The sequence below is a fragment of the Vanellus vanellus genome, assembly GCF_965231255.1.
Source record: "Vanellus vanellus genome assembly, chromosome: 3".
NCBI classification, from domain to species: Eukaryota; Metazoa; Chordata; class Aves; order Charadriiformes; family Charadriidae; genus Vanellus; species Vanellus vanellus.
Window position 1 is genome coordinate 47,847,741 of NC_138907.1, and position 19,643 is coordinate 47,867,383.

Genomic DNA, 19,643 nt, shown 5'->3' on the forward strand with positions numbered 1-19,643 from the left:
GTTTAAACTTTAGCATTTTTACTTCAATAGGGGCCTTGGAAGACTCAAAGACATCTTTATCAGCCTGCATGCCTACCTTGAATAACAGGATTATCCAGGATCTCAGTGAGTCCTCCTTTGCTTACCTGAAGAGTGCACTGGAAGTTCCAAGATTATATAGGAGAACTAATAAGGTCAGTGCTGGTTGCAGATGAAAAAATAAATCTCAGAAAAGCCTATGCTACAAAAGTTAACCAGGCAGTACATTTATGAGATTTTCAGGCCTGTCCATATCTACTTGACAGTCAAGAGCTCTTGACATAAGTGACTTACTGTTTACTTCATTGAAAAGTTAAAAAAAAACATTTCAAAATTTTAGGTAGTGATGAGGGCACAGCCCTGAGATAGAAGCAAGGGTAAGGAGAAGAACTGTTGATGTACAAAAGAAAAAGGATTAATGAGAATAGATTTGTTTCCCTCGTGTCATAGTGTATACCATAAGATGCAGTGCTGATGAGTGGCAGGCTTCTTCTGGGGGGATGACACTTTTGCCTGCTATGTCAAGAAGCTACCTCTCAGTGAGCTAGCTGCTGGGATTTGATTAAAGAAGTATCTTACAGAGAAGGAGCACGATGAGAACGGCCAAAAAGAGTAATTTGTTGATAATAAAAAGTAATGGTGAAATATGATACCAAAAATGATTGTCTGATCTTCGCTTGCTCTACTACTGTGACTTGCCTTTGCCAGTCTGCACAGTTGTGTTAGTAGTTAGCTTGGTATCATTCAGGCAATTGAAAAAAATTTGAGTAACGGGGACCACAGACTACTACATCCTTGCCTAATTTGAACACAGAAGGCAGGCTCAAATGGGCACTGTTTTTGGGGTTGTTTTGGTTGGCAGTGGGGCTTTCCTGGGTATCATGAAGAAACTACATTGCCACCAGCAGTGCTGTGCTTTTTCAGTGGCTAAATGGAAAAATTTAGAGCTATTAAATCTACTTCTTTCAAGGATATTAAATTTTCTTTGGGTAGTAAACATTTAGGGTAAGCTGGAAGAGAATTGTTCCTAAGGGAGTAGTTTCTTACTTCATTTTATTATTAGGTTTTCTCACTATCTTAGGTTTAAGGACATGCTTAATCAGAACTTGTATTTAAAAAGAGGAAACAACCTCAAGGCTAATAAATTCATCAATGTAGTGACTAGATTGTTCTGTCTTTAACACAGAATATTTTTACTTAAAGTTCAGGAAAGAGTAGAACAAAGTAAGTCCAAGGAGGGTGAAAAATCCAACAACCCTACACTGCTTAGCTCAGTTGTCTGAAAGCAAACACTGCATAGTGATTTAGTGGACTGCCATCATCTCTCAGTTGTCCATGGGATGTTAAAGCAGATGGTGTGCTAACTGTGCCAAAACAGAGACATAAGACCTGGCCACCTTCAGTTCAGTTGAGTTACTAGCTTGAGGTCTATATGAGTGTCACTGCACCGCTGTCTTGGCCCTCAGTCTAACTGGCTTTAAGTGGTGCAAAGCCTGAACTGATAAACAGGAGCAAAACAACTTGGGTAGAGAAGGTACATTATTACAGTCATGTTAAGTTTTGGCAACTTTGTTTTTGCTGTGTTCTAATACTTAGATTTTTTTCAGCAGAATTCAGAATTTGGCTTGAAGATAGTCTTTGCAGGATTCAGAGTTGTGCAAAGGCTCTTTTGATTGACCAAGTTCTAAGATTTGGAACTCTAAGAGGTTAATGAGGTACTTCAGGTGTCAGGGATTGTGTGTACCCTGGATATGTTCTGTTGCTTTGCAATGCATGAGGTTCACCCAAGCTATGTGTGGATTGTCCCTGGAGAGATGAAGCATTCTGCAATCAAAGCTAGCTGAGAAGAAGATAGTGAGGGGATATTAGTTGTCCCAAAAGTATTATTCTGGAAAATATACTGAGGGATCAGGATGGTATAAGAACAGAAGGAACAATGTCTTCAGTTTAGTGAAGTATAGTACAAAATAGTAGGTATTTTAACAAAGATGTAATAGGCTGTTGTGGACGCTGAGTCTCCTCAGCTTTCTCTGAAATCAGTGTGAGCAGAAAGTGCATTCAGGACCATGCCATTGTAATAGGAGTGGCATCTCTCAAAAAGCTTTGGTCATTTTGAACCTTGTTCTATATTATATCACATTTATAACATTACTGAATGATTTTGTGATGATGTCTTTCCAGTGTATGGTGATCTCTTCATTGATATGTTCTGAATGGAGTATGTATCTGTTTAGGTACAGGCTTAGCATTTTATATATGTGCTATAATTCAGTGTTGATGTTTTCACTAAGTAAATTACTGGTTCTTTTTCCCCACCTTGTTTCTCTGTTGTCTACCAGGAGGTGCCAGCTAAAGCTTCACCTTATGTTGATAGTGCTCTTAAGCCCTTCTACCGACTGCAGAACGAATACAAAGATATACTGAAACAGCCTGTGATTCATCAATGGTTGGAAGGTGCCCTCTCTGAAAGCACAAAGAAGTAAGAGAGCTATACAGAACGTTCTTTTGATTAAATAAAAATTCCAGTGTCCATTGAATGGGCACAGGAAAAAAACAGAACACTATGAATGAACACAACTGTAAAGAAAACAAGAATATACCCCTCTTTTGGCAGGGTATATTTCTTCAGATTTACTCTGGTGTTGTGTATTCAGCTGATGAAAAGCAGGGCAGGGAGTCCAGAGACTTGACTTTTGCTCAGATCTGTGCAAACTGTGTCATTGTGGATAGGCATTTGAAAAATTGTTTAGCTCTAGTAATGCAACAGTGAACTAAAAACTTGCATTTTGGCTCAGAATTGACATAAACCTCAGCCTCATCTTATTTTCAGTGAACAATGGTTGAATTTTCAAGAAAAGTTCTATTTTCCTTTGACTTTTAATGGGAGTAATGATTATCCAACTTTAGGGGTTTAAAAAAAACACCTTTGGATTCATTTAGCTCTTGAAGAGCTAACTGTTCACAGTTTAATAAGGCAGTCATAAAGCAATGCTTTCTTTAATAGATCTTCTGTTTCCTAGTTAGCATCTTGAGGACTTCTTGAGCATGAATATCCATCTGTATTAAGTTCCTTAATGGATTTTGTTTCTATCCATTTGTCTAGCTGTATTTTAAATTCATACTGCCATGGGATTGTGTTCTGTGACTTCAACCAGTTAAACTATGTAACATGAGAAAGCAATACTTGCTTTTGTTTGGAAGTTCTGTCAAATAATTTCACTGAATACTCGCTACTTCTTGCATTACGGACAATTTATTCCATGTGTCAGCTGTAATTTTATGTATCTCTGTAATCTTGCTTCAGACTAGAGAGTTCCCTTAGCCTATTTTGATGTTTCCTCTTCCCATCTTTATAGCTGTTGCTTGCTGTTTTCCTTTGTCCTTTCTGGTCATAGGTGGTACGATCAGAAGAGTCCCTACAGCTTAAAGTGTGATGCTGGTGATTTTTGTCTGTCCTTACATGATTTTCCTAATAATTCTTAGCAAGTTGTCTTGTCTGTTGACTGCTGCTGAGCATTGGATTGATGTTTTCTCAGAATTAGCCACATCATGCCGAAGATTTAAACTGTGGTCAGAACATGAGTTCTTTCCTGCCCTTTGCCTCCTTATCCCTCCCTGCTGCTCCACTACTGGCATGTCTCAGGTACTTATTAATGCCCAATGCATCAGCAGCACTTCGCAGTCACTTTTTTTCGCTTATTCAGAATAAACTTAAAACTATAAGACAGTTTGACACTCAAATATTCATTAACTGTCCTTAAAATTATTCTTAAGTGTTTTGGACAGGGCAAGCATAGATTGGTCTGGGTTCCACTAGTTACTTCCATTTTGCACAAAAACTACTTATTCAAGCTTGATGTCTCTTCTTTCAACCAGTTATTAGTCCATGAAAAGAAGCTTACGCTTAACCCATAGCAGATGTTTTTTAAGTAACATCATTGAAGGACTCCAAAGATTTTGGGAATGTCAAGTTACATGCTTGTAGAGCTAAAATATCTTAGAGTGATCTGTCTGTTTACCTCTCTGTGTCTACTAAGACTTGCTTTTAAAACTTCAGTAAATCTGGTGACACCACACAAAGCAAATAGCTGTTCTGTAGTTCCTTGGATCCATCCAGAGCCTTTTTTCCCCAAAAAGCAGTTTCTCTCTTTCCATGTAGGCATTACCAAACTGACACACAGTGGTAGTGGTTAAACACAGGGGTAAGTTTGGCAGGTTCGTTTTTTAATTCCTTAAATCATAGAATGCTTTAGGTTGGAAGGGACCTTAAAGATCATCCAGTTCCAACGCCCCTGCCATGGGCAGGGACACCTCCCACTAAACCAGGTTGCTCAAAGCCCCATCCAGCCTGGCCTTGAACACTTCCAGGGATGGGGCACCCACAACTTCCCTGGGCAAATTGTTCCAGTGCCTTACCACCCTCAAAGTGAAAAACTTCTTCCTGATGTTTAATCTAAACCTACCCTCTTCCAGTTTAAAGCCATTCCCCCTCCTCTTATCACTACATGCCCAAGTAAAAAGTCCTTCCCTAGCTCTCCTCTAGGCCCTCTTTAGGTACTGAAAGGCTGTAGTAAGGTCTCCCCGGAGCCTTCTCCTCTCCAGGCTGAACAATGCCAACACTCTCAGCCTGTCCTTATAGGAGAGGTGCTCCAGCCCTCTGATCATCTTCGTGGCCCTCCTCTGGACTCGGTCCAACAGGTCCATGTCCTTCTTATGTTGGAGGCTCCAGAGCTGGATGCAGTACTCCAGGTGGGGTCTCATGAGAGTGGAGTAGAGGGGCAGAATCACCTCCCTCGACCTGCTGGCCACACTTCCTCTGGTGCAGCCCAGGATAAGGTTGGTCTTCTGGGCTGCGATTGCACACTGCTGGCTCATGTTGAGCTTCTTATCAATCAGCACATCCAGCTCCTTCTCCTCAGGGCTGTTCTCAATCCATTGCCTGCCAAGCCTGTATTTGTGCTTGGGATTGTCCCAACCCTCTTTTCATAATTTATTGTTTCTGTTTTTATCAGTTTGTTTTAAAATGTCTAATCCTCCCTGAACAGGAGAAGAGACAAAGAAACTGAATTTATTAAATGGGGTAGTCTTGTAGTTTCTTCACTGACAATGTAGAGGCAAACAACTAATTTAATTTCCTGCTGGGACAATATTTTCTTGCACCCAAATGAGAACAACAGAAAAGAGCATAAACTCTTGTTAAAAATCACTGAGAACTAAACTTCCTTAATGGCAGATGAATTTCTAAGTACAGCAGTAGGAAGCCTTCACAAGTGACTGGGAAATACCAAGATGTGAAAAGAGTGCATTGTTGAATTTTATTGGTATACTTTTACTTTTTGCAGAATGGTATCTTGAAACAGTTTCCATGGCACTGGCAAGCACTTTTTCTCCAGCCGTTCCTATCTAATTATCTCTTAAGAAAGCTTGACTGCTTTCTGTTGCCTCCCTCTTTAAAAGTAAGCATTGGGAAGATTCTTTCAGCTTTCTTTATACTTACAGTAATAGTTTGACCACTGTCATGGAGAGGCTCTTTGAAAGTTACGTATTTTGCAAATCATAGAACATAGCTCAGTCTGGTCACTTCTCTATATGGATCCTTTAATTTCCTGTTGTTGCTCTATTTTCTCCTCTTAGCTATTCTTAACAACTCACAGTCCCGGGCATCTGTTAGTTAATTTACATGGTATTACGCCCTTCCCATTTTGGCATGGGATTTCAGTCCATAAGGCTTTTTAAAATTTTCTTGATTAGTTGATTTGTTACCTTGTTTGATTCTATCCTTTCTTTAATATGGATCCCAGCATGTGGGAAGCAATGTTTTATTCCATCTATGAAGCGATGTTTTATTCCATCTATACCATTTCTAAATTGGCATTAATGTTCTTCTGGCTTTTCGTGCCAACTTTCTGAGAGTCCTGTTGAGATCAGTTTCTTCATTTTAGAAGTAGACTTTTGGTGTGCACTTGCATGCTCTTGTAGACATGGACACTTCTAGAACTTGTCTAAAATGATGTATTTTTTCATCTGTCAGGCAGTTATTCTTGTACTGTTTATAAAAGGAGTTCTACTTAGCGCTCTACTGGTTCTAAATAGAGGCTAATTCAGACTGTTTGAAATTGAGCGATTGCATTCCTTGGTCTGTATTGAGTTTAAACATCTTGAACAGGTCCAAAATGTTGTGATGAGAAGGAGGCTTCTAACTGATAATGATGGAAACATAAATAGCTTCCTTGCAAGGAAAACTATTCCTCCCAGTGTTGCTCAGCATTTTTCTCAGGGCTAGTGATGTACTGATATACAAAGTAGGCTTTTCTGTAAAAGTGTAATTTTTTTCTTTCTCATTAATCTTCTTTAATTTAGGTATTATGAAACTGTATCTGATGTGCTAAGTTCTGTTAAGAAAATGGAAGAGAGCCTTAAAAGATTGAAGCAAGCCAGAAGAAATGTAGCTTCAAACCCTGTTGGTACAAATGGGGGCATGAGTGATGATAACAAAATCCGACTGCAGCTGGCCCTAGATGTTGAGTATTTTGGAGAACAAGTAAGTTATGAGAAATAAGTTTGTGTACTGGTTTTGGAAAGGAGTAATATAGAGGAGGAAAGGGAAGTTTGGCTTATTTTTTTCATTTTGAAAGCTTTGTTGGTGTGGTTTTGGTTTTTTGGGGTTTTGCTTTATTTTTTTCCTATCTGCATAATGGAAGTGACTTGAGACCTTGGTGGTTGTAGATACGACTGCAGCAATGCGAGCTTTCCTGTCCTTTCTAATAAAAATGCAAAACTTTTATTTCTTACTATTCAAAATTCAAGTGCTGCTTAGCACTTAGAAGCACAAAGCAGAAACTGTGTGGACAGATCAGAGGGCAGGGACCTTCCTTAGCTCTGATGGAAACATATTTATGGCCCTGCTTTTGTTTGCCTTCTCTCTGGGTAGTTCCAGCCTTGGCTTACTGCATATTCAGGGGTCTGTTCCCAAGACCTTTGAAGATGTTAGCCTTATTTGTTGTGCTCTGTAAGTTTCTTTCAGTGCCAGATGTGAATCTTAAATAACAAAACAAATAAAAGAAGAAAATATTCCAGGAAATGTGTGCAGTAGCTACATCAAATTGTATAAGCATACTGATTTGTACTCATTTATTTCTAAAAATTATACATAGAAATAAACAAACTTCCAAGTGCAAGTCCGTATCATTAGTTGCCTAGCAGTTGTCATCAGTCTTGTTTATAAGCATATGCTGTTGCTTTATAACAGGTAGATAAAATCTGTCTGTGTGTGAGCAGATGCTTTTCTCCTATCTGAGAATTATCACAAAGGAAGATGATTTGGGTGGAAGTATGGAAATCTTACTAACAAAAACTATTTTTGCAGGTTTTGGCTGGGTTGGGCTTTTGTTCTTTTATTATGTGCACTAACATCACTGCAGTGTGAATTTAAGCTGAACTGGGATAGATTATTCATAATCATTTAGGAGCTCTTTTGGTACATGTGAACATTACGGAGAGTTCCAGCATCAAACACCTTTTCCGAATCATTTCATTATGGTTTTATTTATATCCAGATTTCGCTTTTTCAGTGCACTGTTAGTTTTCTCACGGCCATATTTTTCTAATTGTCAGAGCAGTAGATTTCCTGGGTAAGAAAAGACTCGTAGCAACCTCTCTATTTGTAGAGTTGTTTTCATCCCGCAGGAAGTTTGAGACTAGGACCATAGGCTCTTGCAGCCTATTGAAATGCCTTCATCATCATGCTGTTGGCTGCTCTTGGATGTATTCATGTTTATCTTGCAAGTTTTGCCCAGAAACCTCATTTGGGGTTTGAAAAAATTTCAAATGAAATCAATGCATTAAAAATAAACTTCCAGCCAAGTTTCTCTTTCTGACTGTTTCTTTGGAAAACTTCCAACTGGCTTTTGTTACAAGTTGCCTAGAAGATGGTCAAATATTTTCATGCAAGACACTGCATTAACTGGAAAAACTTAACTGAGCAAAGCTGGATACACTTTTTTATTTTTTGTAGTGTGCTGTATATGCAGTTGTGGTTTTATGCTGCATGTCGATGCAGGACAAAACATATGCTTTTCCTAAATGTTTTCAGTAGAATAATTAATAAGCTTTTGATGTTTTAAAGAAAATGAATGTTTCTTCTGTGTCTTTTTAGATACGAAAGATGGGACTGGAAACAAGCAGCATAAAAAGCTTTACAGCCCTTACAGAGCTGGTTCTAACTGCCAAGGATCAGGCTACAGCAGAGCAATGCTAGATATTTTTGAAAGCATGTGACTGAAGATAAACAATGCCCTCAGAAGAAAGAGAGAGAATTTAACTCTTCTTTATTTTACCAAATGAGTAGCAATTAAGTGCTTCCTAATGCGTCGTGAGCAACAAATCAGTGCATCTTCTGTCAAGACAGGCTTGTTTCACCGAAAGACTGAGAATTTACCATAGGTTTCCATTATATGGAAAGCAATCAAAAGTTCTAAAATTTCTACTATAGAATAAAAGTGGAAGAAATTTTTTTTTATTTTTGTTGTACATCTTAAAATGTAGAAGAATGAACTTATATGATGAAAATAATATGTAATAAATTGTCTTCCAAACTTTTGATGTCCCGTATGTTTTTGAATCAAATGTATTCATTGATGGCTGTCAAAAGCTTTCAAAGTGCCTTTATTCCAGCTCTTCTGGAATAAAGAAAGTGCTTGCAGGAATAGGAACCTGATATTTCTTGTTACTGTTTTGTACTTCCCTGCTTTCCTCATCATGGGATATGGTTAGCTCTTGTTTGGGTTTTGAATGTTTTCATTTTATTGATTTGTTTTTTTCATGGACCTTGTCGGTGAGAAGTGGTGCATAAAGAAAGCTCTTAAAGTACTTAAAATTTCAAAAATAATTTCTAGTATCAGTATCTAACTTACTGTCTGTTACATTCAGGCTACCCGTTTGCCTTCAAACTAAAACTTGATTCGCTGAGCTAGAACTTATTCAGAGTTGGCATATTCCTGATTTGTATTATATTGTTTATTAGAATTCGGGGAATATTGTAACTGAATACATGTAGAATTCTTGTAACTTCAGACAAGGTGCATCTTTATATAGCAGGAAGTTTGAAAGTGTTATTAGGGTTTTAAATGGTAGAAAGATTAACAAAGACGCCTCTTGAACCTAGATTGATTTGCCTATTGACACTTCTCTTTTATATGTGAGGGACAGATGACACAGTCAGATGGGAGAATGCCCTGTGTGAGTGAAAGAAGGTTTTGTTTGTGGTTTTGTGGTTTGTTTGGGTTTTTTTACCCTGTGAAAATTTAACACTGGAATTCTAGTTCATATTTATTAATTAAAAATGCCTATTTCTCCCCTAAAGTATTTAGAGAGCTTGGGTCTTAATGGGGAGCCAAAGATGATGCAAGTCTTCCAGATTCTTAGAGATACAGAGTTCGTAGCACATGGCTATTATGTAGCATTGAAGTTGTCATGAGCAAACCTTTCACAGCAGCAAGGTTTTTATTCCTCACTGTTGGAGAATTGACCATATTTTAGTTGAGAAGAGACAACTATGTTCTCACTGTGCTTCTGAAGTGATTAGCATAGGTGATTATTATGACTTTTCTAAAATTAATTTTATGAACGGGGCGGTGGGGAAAGTACTACTGCTTAAAATTATGTTGGTTGTTCTTGGATTCAGTCTGAATAATGAAGAGCAGGATTTGGCTCTTCTAACTTGCTTAGCATCTCTCTGTTCATGGCAACATACACATTGAGAGAGCATTCAAATTTATTGCTGAAGAAAAACGGCGAAGTGAACCAACTTGCTGGGTGTCAGATTATTGGTTTTGTTCAGTGACAGGAGATCCTCAGCCAGCCAAGGGCTTAGGGACACACTACTGAATGAACATAACTCTTGCTGCTTATAAGCAAGAAGCCTTGTGTCTATAAGGAGGGTGGTGAGAAACTGGAACAAATTGCCCAGGGAAGTTGTGGGTACCCCATCCCTGGAAGTGTTCAAGGCCAGGCTGGATGGGGCTTTGAGCAACCTGGTTTAGTGGGAGGTGTCCCTGCCCATGGCAGGGGGGTTGGAACTGGATGATCTTTAAGGTCCCTTCCAACCTAAACTGTTCTATGATTCTATATTATATTCTTCTGGGCTTCTAATTGATGAACCTAGAAAGCTTGATCTCCTTGCACCTCTTTGTTTGCTTTTATTAAGTGTCAGAAGTACAGACGTCTTGCTACCACTAGCTGCTGTTGGTTTCGACGTTTTCTTATTATAAAATGGATGTGTAAGTTGTAATCTGAGACTGTGTTTGTAGTATTGTAAGTGCATTGTGCAACTTCTTATTTTGGAAGGTGTGTAGCTCTATAAATCTAAATTTCTATAATAGCTTTCATAAAAGTAGCGGATTCTGAGATCTCTACATACTAGTGATTGAAGATGGAACAGCTTGCTTTGTATCCTCTAAAATCAGGGAGAAAGATGCAATCTGTGTACCAAACCAAAAAGACACGAAAAGCTTACTTGCCCTTTTGTTGCACGTGATTTCCCACACCTTCCTGCAATAACAACACTTCCTACTTGTCATCAGCTTGCTGAGTGTAAGGGCTGAATTCTGTTCTTTTCCATTGAAGACCAGCTTTAATTTCAGGGCAGGAAATAACATTGTATAGCAAATCAAAATTATTGAATGACCCTATGATTGCTGTAAATGTCTACATCACTGGTTTTATGTCAGTTCCCCATCTTTTATTCACTTGAATAGCATTTAATTTTCTTTCAGTGGAATACACATTAGTTAAAAATTTCTGTGAGACCCCTGTTGAAAGAAATGAGAGGTGTGAATTGGCTTTGTCTTTTGTAAAATGAATTTTAGCATTTTCAAATACTGTGGATCAGTCAGGAGGAGAGGATCTACCATGTAAGTAAGTGTGTTCTGATAGAGATGTCTTCTGCTACTAATCCTCTTCTCTTCCTCAGATTTTTTTAAGTGCACTTCACTTCATGACAGTAATGCAAATTTTGTGCCTTTTTCTTCTTCCCTTCTAGGATTTCTAGAAAACATGCTATGCCTTTCTAAGTCTGGAAGGAATTTAGCTGGAAGAGGTTTTGTATAATAGCACTGAGGAGGGAAAGAGTTGGTGGCATGTTTTTCTCTAAAATGGTAATTGGATTCTCAAGTTTGTGGGTTATACCAGAAGTGGATCATCACCTAAAGATAACTAGCAATATGTGTATTTGGCTAGACCACTCAATAGTGAGGAATATTTACTCTCCTTTTTCTATTAGCAGTTGTATTTTTGTGCTTGAACTGGAGGGATGAGGAAGCAAACTGCCTAGGTTTTTTTTTTTTTTTTTTTTTTAAGCTTATCAGCATAATTGTAGGCTATACTCAGGGATAAACTGTGTTGTTTTGATGAACCTTAAAAAACCCGTCCTTCTCTTTGTTTTCTTTCTCCAAATCTTCTGTCTGTTAGAGCATGATTTTAGGTGCTTCACTCTCTAGACTCGAGCTGTAGACTGCAGCTGAGAGCTCAGGGTGTGAATGATGCTTTGGATGCTTGGAGTGTGCATCATTGTGTGCCTGGTGGAGGAATTTGGTGGAACTGGAGGAGACCACTGGAGGAGAGTGAAGAGTATAACATACTGTAAAAATTTTAGATGTAAAATTAATGTCAGAAGCAAGTCTCAGGAGAGTATATTTAGTTGGGGGAGTTTGGGGTGGGGTTTTTTGTGGTTCTGTTTGGTGTTTTTTTTTTTTTTTTTTTTACCATTTTAATATCTAGGAGATTGGGTACATGTGCACATAGCTTATCTTTTTGGTACTGCAGCACTTGGTCCAGCACTTCTCTCTTCCAGTTCCTTGCTCTGGTCAGTATACTTTTGCTTCCCTGTCTCGGCCCTTTCTTCCTTCCTTTTCTTCTCCAGACAGTCAGTGGAGAGGTGCTCTTCACCACAAAGTTTCTCTTCTGAGAAGTGTTTGGTTTCATGGGTGGTGGGTTTTGTTTGTTTGTTTTTCTGCCTGTAATCGCTGAAGAGGGTATGGAGCCCTCCAACAGCGTGCAGCCCCCACCTGTGAATAATGGCATTTTGTCCCAGAACTTCCTGACAGCGTGGCCAGGGGCTCCCTTTTGTTATGCTCCATCTTCAACATAGAAATGGAAGATTTTGTGGTCTGAAATTTTATTTGTGGCCAATTCTGCCTTCTGACTTTAATGAGTAAATGGGATAACTTTTAAATTAGTATGAACACTTGGAAGCTGCCTCTTTCATGCTTACAGCTGTATCATTGGCTGTATTGCATGATAATTTGCAACTTACTGTCTTAAAAAACATAAATCTGACTTCGAGCAAATTTCAGAACAAGGGAAGTAGTTATGGACATAAACCCAGCTGAACTGTGGCAAAGCAACTTGGAAGTGGTTTTATTTGCATCTTTCCATCTCTACACATTTATACTTAATTGCATCTGTATATAATAAAAGTACAGTATTTAGATGTTAGAGCATCTGGAATACATACAGTGTAATCAGATAAATACGTGCATGCTATATCATAGCACTGGAAACCCTAGTATTCTCGAGAGTGAGTTGTGTTATTTATTAGTCTTTTCCATTAAGCTAGAAGGATCTGTCGCGTATCTACATCACCGATAGCAAGCCACTGGCATTAGTGGGTTTGGAATAGGTCGACATTTGGGCCACTGAGCTACCATGCTGTCTAGGATACATCTGGCATCATGTACCAGAGGTTTGCAGTTATTTCCTAAACGCCATCAGTGCTAAAGACAAATCTAGAGATGAGAGGTGGAGTATCCTTGTTCCACTGAGAGGCTTTCCTTAGTACCAAGATTTCACTCCCAGTTCCTCACTTCCTAATTCAAGTGTCGCCTCATAAACATTAAACTGGAACAACAGATTCAAACCTTTACGTGGCTCTGTTAAGAGTTGGATTGAAACCTTTTTATTCATGTGTAGCAGCACATACACCATTTATACTAGTATAGATTATTGCCATTAATACTCTTTTTTTAAGAACATATGGTTTGGATATGTTAAAGTTTATGGATCTGGGCTCTAACCAGCAATGGTCTCTTTCACTATAAGGCCGTAATAAATGCCGCTCAGGTTCGAAAGTAATCCAAGGAATGGAATTGTATTGGAATAATAGGCCTTTTTTTCCACCCCTAAAAGAAATAGGATATAATTCTGTCAGGCTACAAGAATTTATCCATCACAGTTCATTAATGCTACCAAACCCTATTTTTAGCTTTTCCTTAGAGTTAAGAAATGAATGTATCCATCTGGGCTGCAGAAAGAAGAAACTTCCTCTAAATGTGTTTTTGCTTCCAAGGCAAAAAATCTTGTCTCAGTGGGACAAGTGAAGCCTGCCCATGCTGTTGGCAGCATTTTAAAGGAAAATGTTGCTGATGAAGCTAGAAATCACTGTGGATAACTGTAAAACTGTAAAAAAGGGGGTCTCTCTTGCAAAACTGACCAAACTAAAAATTCAAAAGTGACCTCTTAAGGAATGAAGAGGTCCTTTTCTACACCTTTCCATGGTAAATGCTGCTTGTGCTTCTAAAACTATTTTTTTTTAAGTCAGTGCCGTGCTGGCTACTACTTTGTCCCCACTGCATCAAAAAAGGGAGCTGGGGGCAGAAGGGGGGAGACCAAGCGGGACTAAGGAAAGAAAAGAAGCTGGAGGAAGAGTTTGAGTCGCCTCCTGTGAAACATCTGAACAAGGATGAAATACTGCAATGTTTTAGCTTTCAAAAAGCTGTATTTCAAACACTACCTGCTTCATCTCAAAGTTGAGTAGAGCACTCAACAAGATCATAAAAAGAGCTGATGAATAAGAAAAAGGTGATGGGAAATGTGTGTCATTCCCCTCCCTCCCCATCCCCCACGCTTGCATTTAAGCCCCGTGCAGTGGGTTTGTCACTCTGCCAAGGAGAAGCATCGCCCTTGACTTCTCTTCAAAAACAGCTAAAAGGAACGGCTTGTTCAGTGTTACTTCCAGGAACACCAAATCTTCCTTTTGTGCTGCGGGGTACTCTGGCTGATCTGTTCCATCACTGGTCAGTTTGAAAAAGGCTGTATTTATTACCTGTAAGGCGAAACACATGAGTAAATCCAGTGTCATCAGAGCATGATAGTGAAGAGACAAATGAGGGTTTAAATGCATATGAAGTAATCAGTAACTTATATCAGCTGTAAGCAGAACAGGATGGACTCCATGGATGTTTAAAAAGACCTTGGAGTACTTGTACCATAATGTGAAAAAACTCTACAGCTTCTTGGACACTTGGGCTGGATGAAATCCTGGTACCCTTGCAGCCCCTGACAGAACTTTCAAGGCAGGACGCCTTCTAAAAATAAAATTAAAGACACCTGAATTATACTTCTGGAACAGAGTTTGCTGCCTTTTTATGAAAGACAGCCCTCTCCTTCAAGCTCTTCCATCTTCCCCTTGGGACTTGAATGCTGGAGCCTGCCTTCAGGTAAGGGCGTGTGCTGCACGCACCTGCATTTGCGATTTCTGGGAGTAGTCCCAAAGTGATGGAGGATTATCCTCAACAGCCCAGTGCCTGCAGTCTCTACCACTTGCTCCAGCTGCGGTACCTGGAGGCGTTTGAGCTGGAGGTGGTAACGAATGCAGTCTAATTTGTACCTAAAGTACCTAGCACGCTCAGACCTCAAACTTCATCTCTGTTGCACGTTATGTTTGCTGCAGTGATGACGTTTGAATAGGTTAAAGCAAACCTGTTCCTGCTGCTGGGTTAATCTAAAAAGTATTCACTATCATTCAGTCATCTGGAAAGTCTCCTACTAGCATGTGGCCCCCGTGGCTCCGACTGATTCGTTCTAGGTAAATTCATACAGTTAAAGAGGCTGAAACCGAGCAGGAGGCACTTTTTTTAGATGCCAGTGATGTGTACTGTACCTTTCCAACTGTTAGATTGGCGTCGCTTATTTTACTGAGATCTGCCCCCTTCCCCAGCAGCGCAGGCAGTTCCATATCTGCAAGAAGCTGCTGTAGATCGGAGCTGCCTTCTATTGTTAACTCCGGCAGTGTTAATTTAATTTCTCTGCAGAAAAGAGAGAGAGAGAGAGAGAGGTGAGTGTGTGCGTGCTCTCCCCTATGAAAGCATGGTGGTTGGGCGGTCCTGGGGAAGGGGCACGTGAAAACAGCCACAAGAATTGCTCAGTATGTGGGGACAGGGCCGATAGGCATCATGTTACTGTTTCCAAGTGGGAAGTCACCCTGAATCTGCCCTGTGTACACTATTGATCCCCAGATCATCCCAATTCATTTGTCCTGTCTTGTCAGCTATGGGAAGGCACTTGCTTGTTCCCTTGAAATTCCCCCAGATCAAGAGCCGATCCCGCTGAGGTCGAGCTCCCTCGGAGTGAGGCTCCCCGGATTTGCAGGTGTTTGTGCTCGGTGTTAAACCCGCCCTGGCAGGATCCGACCCCGGCCAGCGAGCAGGCGGGCATGCGTGGTGCACCCCGTCTCCTTTGTCCCTGTGGGGGTGTTGCGTGTGCCCCAGCCCTACCTTGGGGACAGCTGCTGAAACCAGGCCGAGGACTGCAACGGCAGCTCGGACTCCACGTGCTGCAGGTCGCTGCCGTTGATGGGCTGCAGCAGCACCAGCAGCGCCGTCTGGCTGATGGGGACTTCCACCACAGAAAAAGTCCCGCTGGCGTCAGTTTTGTACTTGAATGTCCCTGTGAGTGACAGCATAGGGACCAAGACCTTCGTGTTTGAATCCACCTGGAACTCCTGAGGCTCTTTGAGGCGGGAGGCTTGCTTAACGTTCACTGAAAAACAGATTGAGAAGGGAGGAATGGATTCTTCTCTTCCTTCACTCCTCCCCTCTGCCCCTCAGTGGGTATATATGTTTGTTTAGAAACAGTGCACTGTGCATTAGGCAAGGGCTCTGTATATAAGATCATGTTTAGCTACTGTAAATATTTGTATCCTGCCTTTAATGTGCCTGCCGGTAGCGTCAGTCAGAGGCTGGTGCTGACTCAGGGCACAGGGACCGCGACCACCAAGACTGTGGCCAAATCTGCTGTAGTGCTGCTGGCTTTGTGGCCTTTCCTGGCCACAGTATTCCTGCTTGCCTGGTTGCCTGTTTCTTCACAGGCTGCCGCGTGGCTCCCGGCTGGCTCGTAGGCCTGTGTGGAGGCTGTGCTTGGGTTTCCTCTCCGTCTCCTGAGCAGCTGCGATGGCACGTTTGGGAGCACGTCCATCAGGGCCAGCTCTGGCCACAGGAGCGCTCTCAGGCAACCGGGTGGGCTCGGGAGAGGGAGGCTACCACAAGCTGGGGCTGAGGGCTCACCCCTGGCCACCTTATGAACCAAAGCAACGGGGAAGGCAGTAAGCATAACACCAAAGTGTTGACTGAGCCAAGGAGGTTGAAAAGGACATACCTGAATGCTTGCTAAGCCTTAATATAAATTTCTTACCCAGTTCACAAGTTTGGAAAGCCTTGCTCTCACCTCCCGCTGCTTCTGTGCAGCTTTGCATTTCAGCATGTTCTCTGCTCACTGCCCCAGAGATAAGTCCTGCTGCCCAGTTAGGTACATAGTCCTGTTGGCATTAAAGAAACTACTGCCATCAGTGAGAAGGGCAAAGATCAGAAATCTCGAAATTGCCATTGGGTGGACTTGGGGAATAACAGATGTATATGTTGTGGCAAAGAACAGACCTCCCTGCATTAAAGTAATAGGTATTGGTATAAATAGGAGCTGGTCTAGCTGTACCGTTAACTAGTCTATTCTCCAATAAATCCAGATAAATGCTGGGGCCCAACATATTTAATATATAGTAAGTGGTTTTGCATAGGAACGCGTGCCTCTTAAATGACTTTGCATATAAAGAGCATTTAGCCACTTTCATCTACTGTAACTTCACCAAAAAGAAGCAGCAGGTAGGAGATGTGAAAGGTGTAAGCAAAACAAAGAATAAGGAAGTAGATCTGTCCTTTTTTTTTTTTTTTCTTATTTTATAAGAACAAGGGGTGCAAGCAGAAAGCAGAAAGGAACCATTTTCACAGGATCTGTATAACCTGCAGAATTTATTCTCACAGAATAGCAAAAGTCAAGATGGTAACAGAGTTAAATAAATGGAAAAAAAAAAGAATTGAGAAGATAATAAAATCATAAGAATTGAGAAGATAATAAAATCATAAGTTTCCAATACGTAAGAAGAGGAAAAAATTCTTCTGCTAAAGGAAAACTCTGCTCTTGTGACATGCCCAAGTCTGTAATGTGAGAATTATTTTTGCAGTATCATCTCTATGCTAGACCTTACACCGAAGAGAAAGGTGATGCTCACAGCACCCTGAGGAGCAGAGATCAGGTAATGACAGCACCCATGGAAGGCAAAAGAAAAATACCCAGTTTACAGGTGGGAAGTTAAAGGCACAAAAGCATTTCATGGGCACCAGAGCTCCACTTTTATCAGCAGAGGCCTGCTTAGAAACTTAGAGCTTGCTGCAAGTTTTCTGAAATACAGTGACTGGTAGGCAAGCTGTCTTAAAGCGTGTGATCTCCAGCATTCTGTGGCAAGAAAGTTGAAAAGCAGCTACAGTCAGAAGAGGAGGCTTAATTGTGATACAGGGGGATTTCTGGGGCAGCAGCATGGAACAACCCTAGGTAAATAAGGCATTGCCTTAATTCTTCTAGTTTTGTATATGCTCCCTGCTTCCATAACTTGTATCTTGTTTGGTTGCTTCCTGAGCCAGAAGTTGCCTCCAGACTTCTTTGTTTAATAGCCACTAAAGGAGTTATGTCCATATTTTTTTAGCTTTTCTTGCATCTGCACCTCTGACCTGTGAGCCCCAGCTCCCCTGGGGAAATGCAGGTTCTGAGGAAAGGTATTTCTCTGCCTTGCTTTAAATCTACTTCCTGATCATTTTTGGTGGAGGCCCCTCATGACTTTTAGTTCCTTTGCAGTCAGAAATGCTGCACAATCCTCTCTTATTCCCCTTCCCACACCTTTCCTAATCCTTAGCTTCCTGGACAAGGAAATTTTCTTGGATGCCATCTCCCTCCACCTCCTACCCGTTGCCCTTGTTGGCTCGTGGCAGAATGCAGGCAGGACCCCCGGCACAGCACTGGGGAGCAGGGCACTGTACAGGGAGCAGCAGTCCAGCCTTTCATCTGACCCCTTCTCTCTTGCCGCGGGAGACCTTGCTTCCTTCCCAAGAGCAGGCCCACTGCGTGTCCTTCACCCAACCTGCCCCTGAAACGAGCAGTTCTGCCTCGTACCTGCCAAGTGGATGTCCACAGCAAACAGCAGGTCGGCGGATGGATCGATGCCTGTCAGTAAGCACTTGGTTTGGCCCTCGCTTTTGGCCTCCACAAAGGTGTTTATTTGCTTTGCTGCCTCACTTGGGTTTGTAAAGTCAACCGCTCGAACGTAGAGAGCATCAGCGGAGGGGAGCAAGTCCTGCACGAACAGTTGGGATAGGGGTACGTCGCGGGCAGAGAACAGGCAAAGCGTCTTGGAAAAGAGCAGCTCCTCATCCCTGCTCTTGACGAGGTTTTCAATCATCCTCAGGCTGGAAAGGACTTTGTGCCCATCCACCCTAGAGGTGCAGTCAGGGTCTCCAGACGGGGGAACAAATCCCAGCAAACCCTGCAGATCAGCTGCTGTCTGGTTTGAGGCGCCCAGGTAGAAAGACACCAAGGAGCCATAAAGACTGGTTGGGGACAGGAGCACATTTTGGCCCCGCCGTGCTTCCTGCAGCTTGCTGTAAAACCGCATGCCCAGGATGTACACAAAGGCCTTCACATGGCTCAGTTTCTGCCTCTCCCGGCCACTCAGGCTCGGGGCTTCCAGCTTGTCCCTGTCATTCAGGTCATCTTCGTAGGCGGGTGTAGTTTGGGACTCGATGGAGACAGGGACAAAAGTTTTCTTTCCCTCCTGGACCAGGCTTTCCAGCTCCTCACAGGTGCTCTTGTTGAGAGAAAACAAATTGAAAGGGTGGACGTAGACCCGGTCGCAAGTCACTGCGGTGAGGCATGCCAACAAACAGAGAAGATCTGCTCCCAGGTTCATGTTGAAAAGTTGCTTCCACAGTGTCTGCTGAAAGAAAAAGAGGGGAGGAAAGGAGACTGATCAGCCTGTTGTAAATACAGTTTGTCTTACTCGCATGGTGCGGTGCTAGTGCTGTGTTGGAGTTACAAAGGCAGGAATTTCAGTGCGTGGTGCCGGCTGGTCTGACTGCCCGCTGAAAAGCCCAGGGTGAGATGGCCACCAGTTTCAATGGTGGCAGGTGGGGAAATTCTGAGCACAGATTTGACTCCGTTACTTGCTGCAGTACCCTAACGATTTAGCACGGGAAGAAACATGGCTGTGCATGCCGACTAGTGAGGCTTGCAAACGAGAGTGCTCTAGTTCTGGCAAAACATTATAATGATGCAAGGATATTGCTCCTGGGACCTGGTCAGAGCTCTCTATGCAGACTGCTGCACTAAATCTTGCTGACACGTAGACGGGCTAAGCAATTTGCCTGCTGTTATGCGGGAAGTGGGTTTGGAAACCAGGACTCTTAAGGTCTGACCACTGAGCTATCCCGCTTTGTATGTCTAGTCAGCACAATACTTGGCACTAGCAGAGC

At 41.7% G+C, this 19,643-nt stretch overlaps 2 protein-coding genes across 2 annotated transcripts in view; one reads left to right on the top strand and one right to left on the bottom strand.

Annotated features, from left to right (window-relative positions):
* Positions 1–8,606, top strand: part of COG2 (component of oligomeric golgi complex 2) — a 32,177-nt gene extending 23,571 nt beyond the window's left edge. Inside the window, exons 15-18 of the mRNA XM_082481612.1 lie at positions 31–173; positions 2,358–2,497; positions 6,379–6,559; positions 8,174–8,606. Coding sequence (XP_082337738.1) covers positions 31–173; positions 2,358–2,497; positions 6,379–6,559; positions 8,174–8,275 — 566 coding nt within the window. The 3' untranslated portion in view covers positions 8,276–8,606. The remainder of the gene's footprint in view (positions 1–30; positions 174–2,357; positions 2,498–6,378; positions 6,560–8,173) is intronic.
* Positions 8,607–13,924: 5,318 nt separating this feature from the next.
* Positions 13,925–19,081, bottom strand: AGT (angiotensinogen; the record flags this gene model as incomplete). Its single annotated transcript, XM_082480705.1, has 4 exons — positions 13,925–14,116; positions 14,954–15,098; positions 15,567–15,831; positions 18,289–19,081. The coding sequence occupies 4 exons, from the start codon at positions 19,079–19,081 to the stop codon at positions 13,925–13,927; spliced, it is 1,395 nt and encodes a 464-aa protein (XP_082336831.1).
* Between the last annotated feature and the right edge of the window lie 562 nt (positions 19,082–19,643).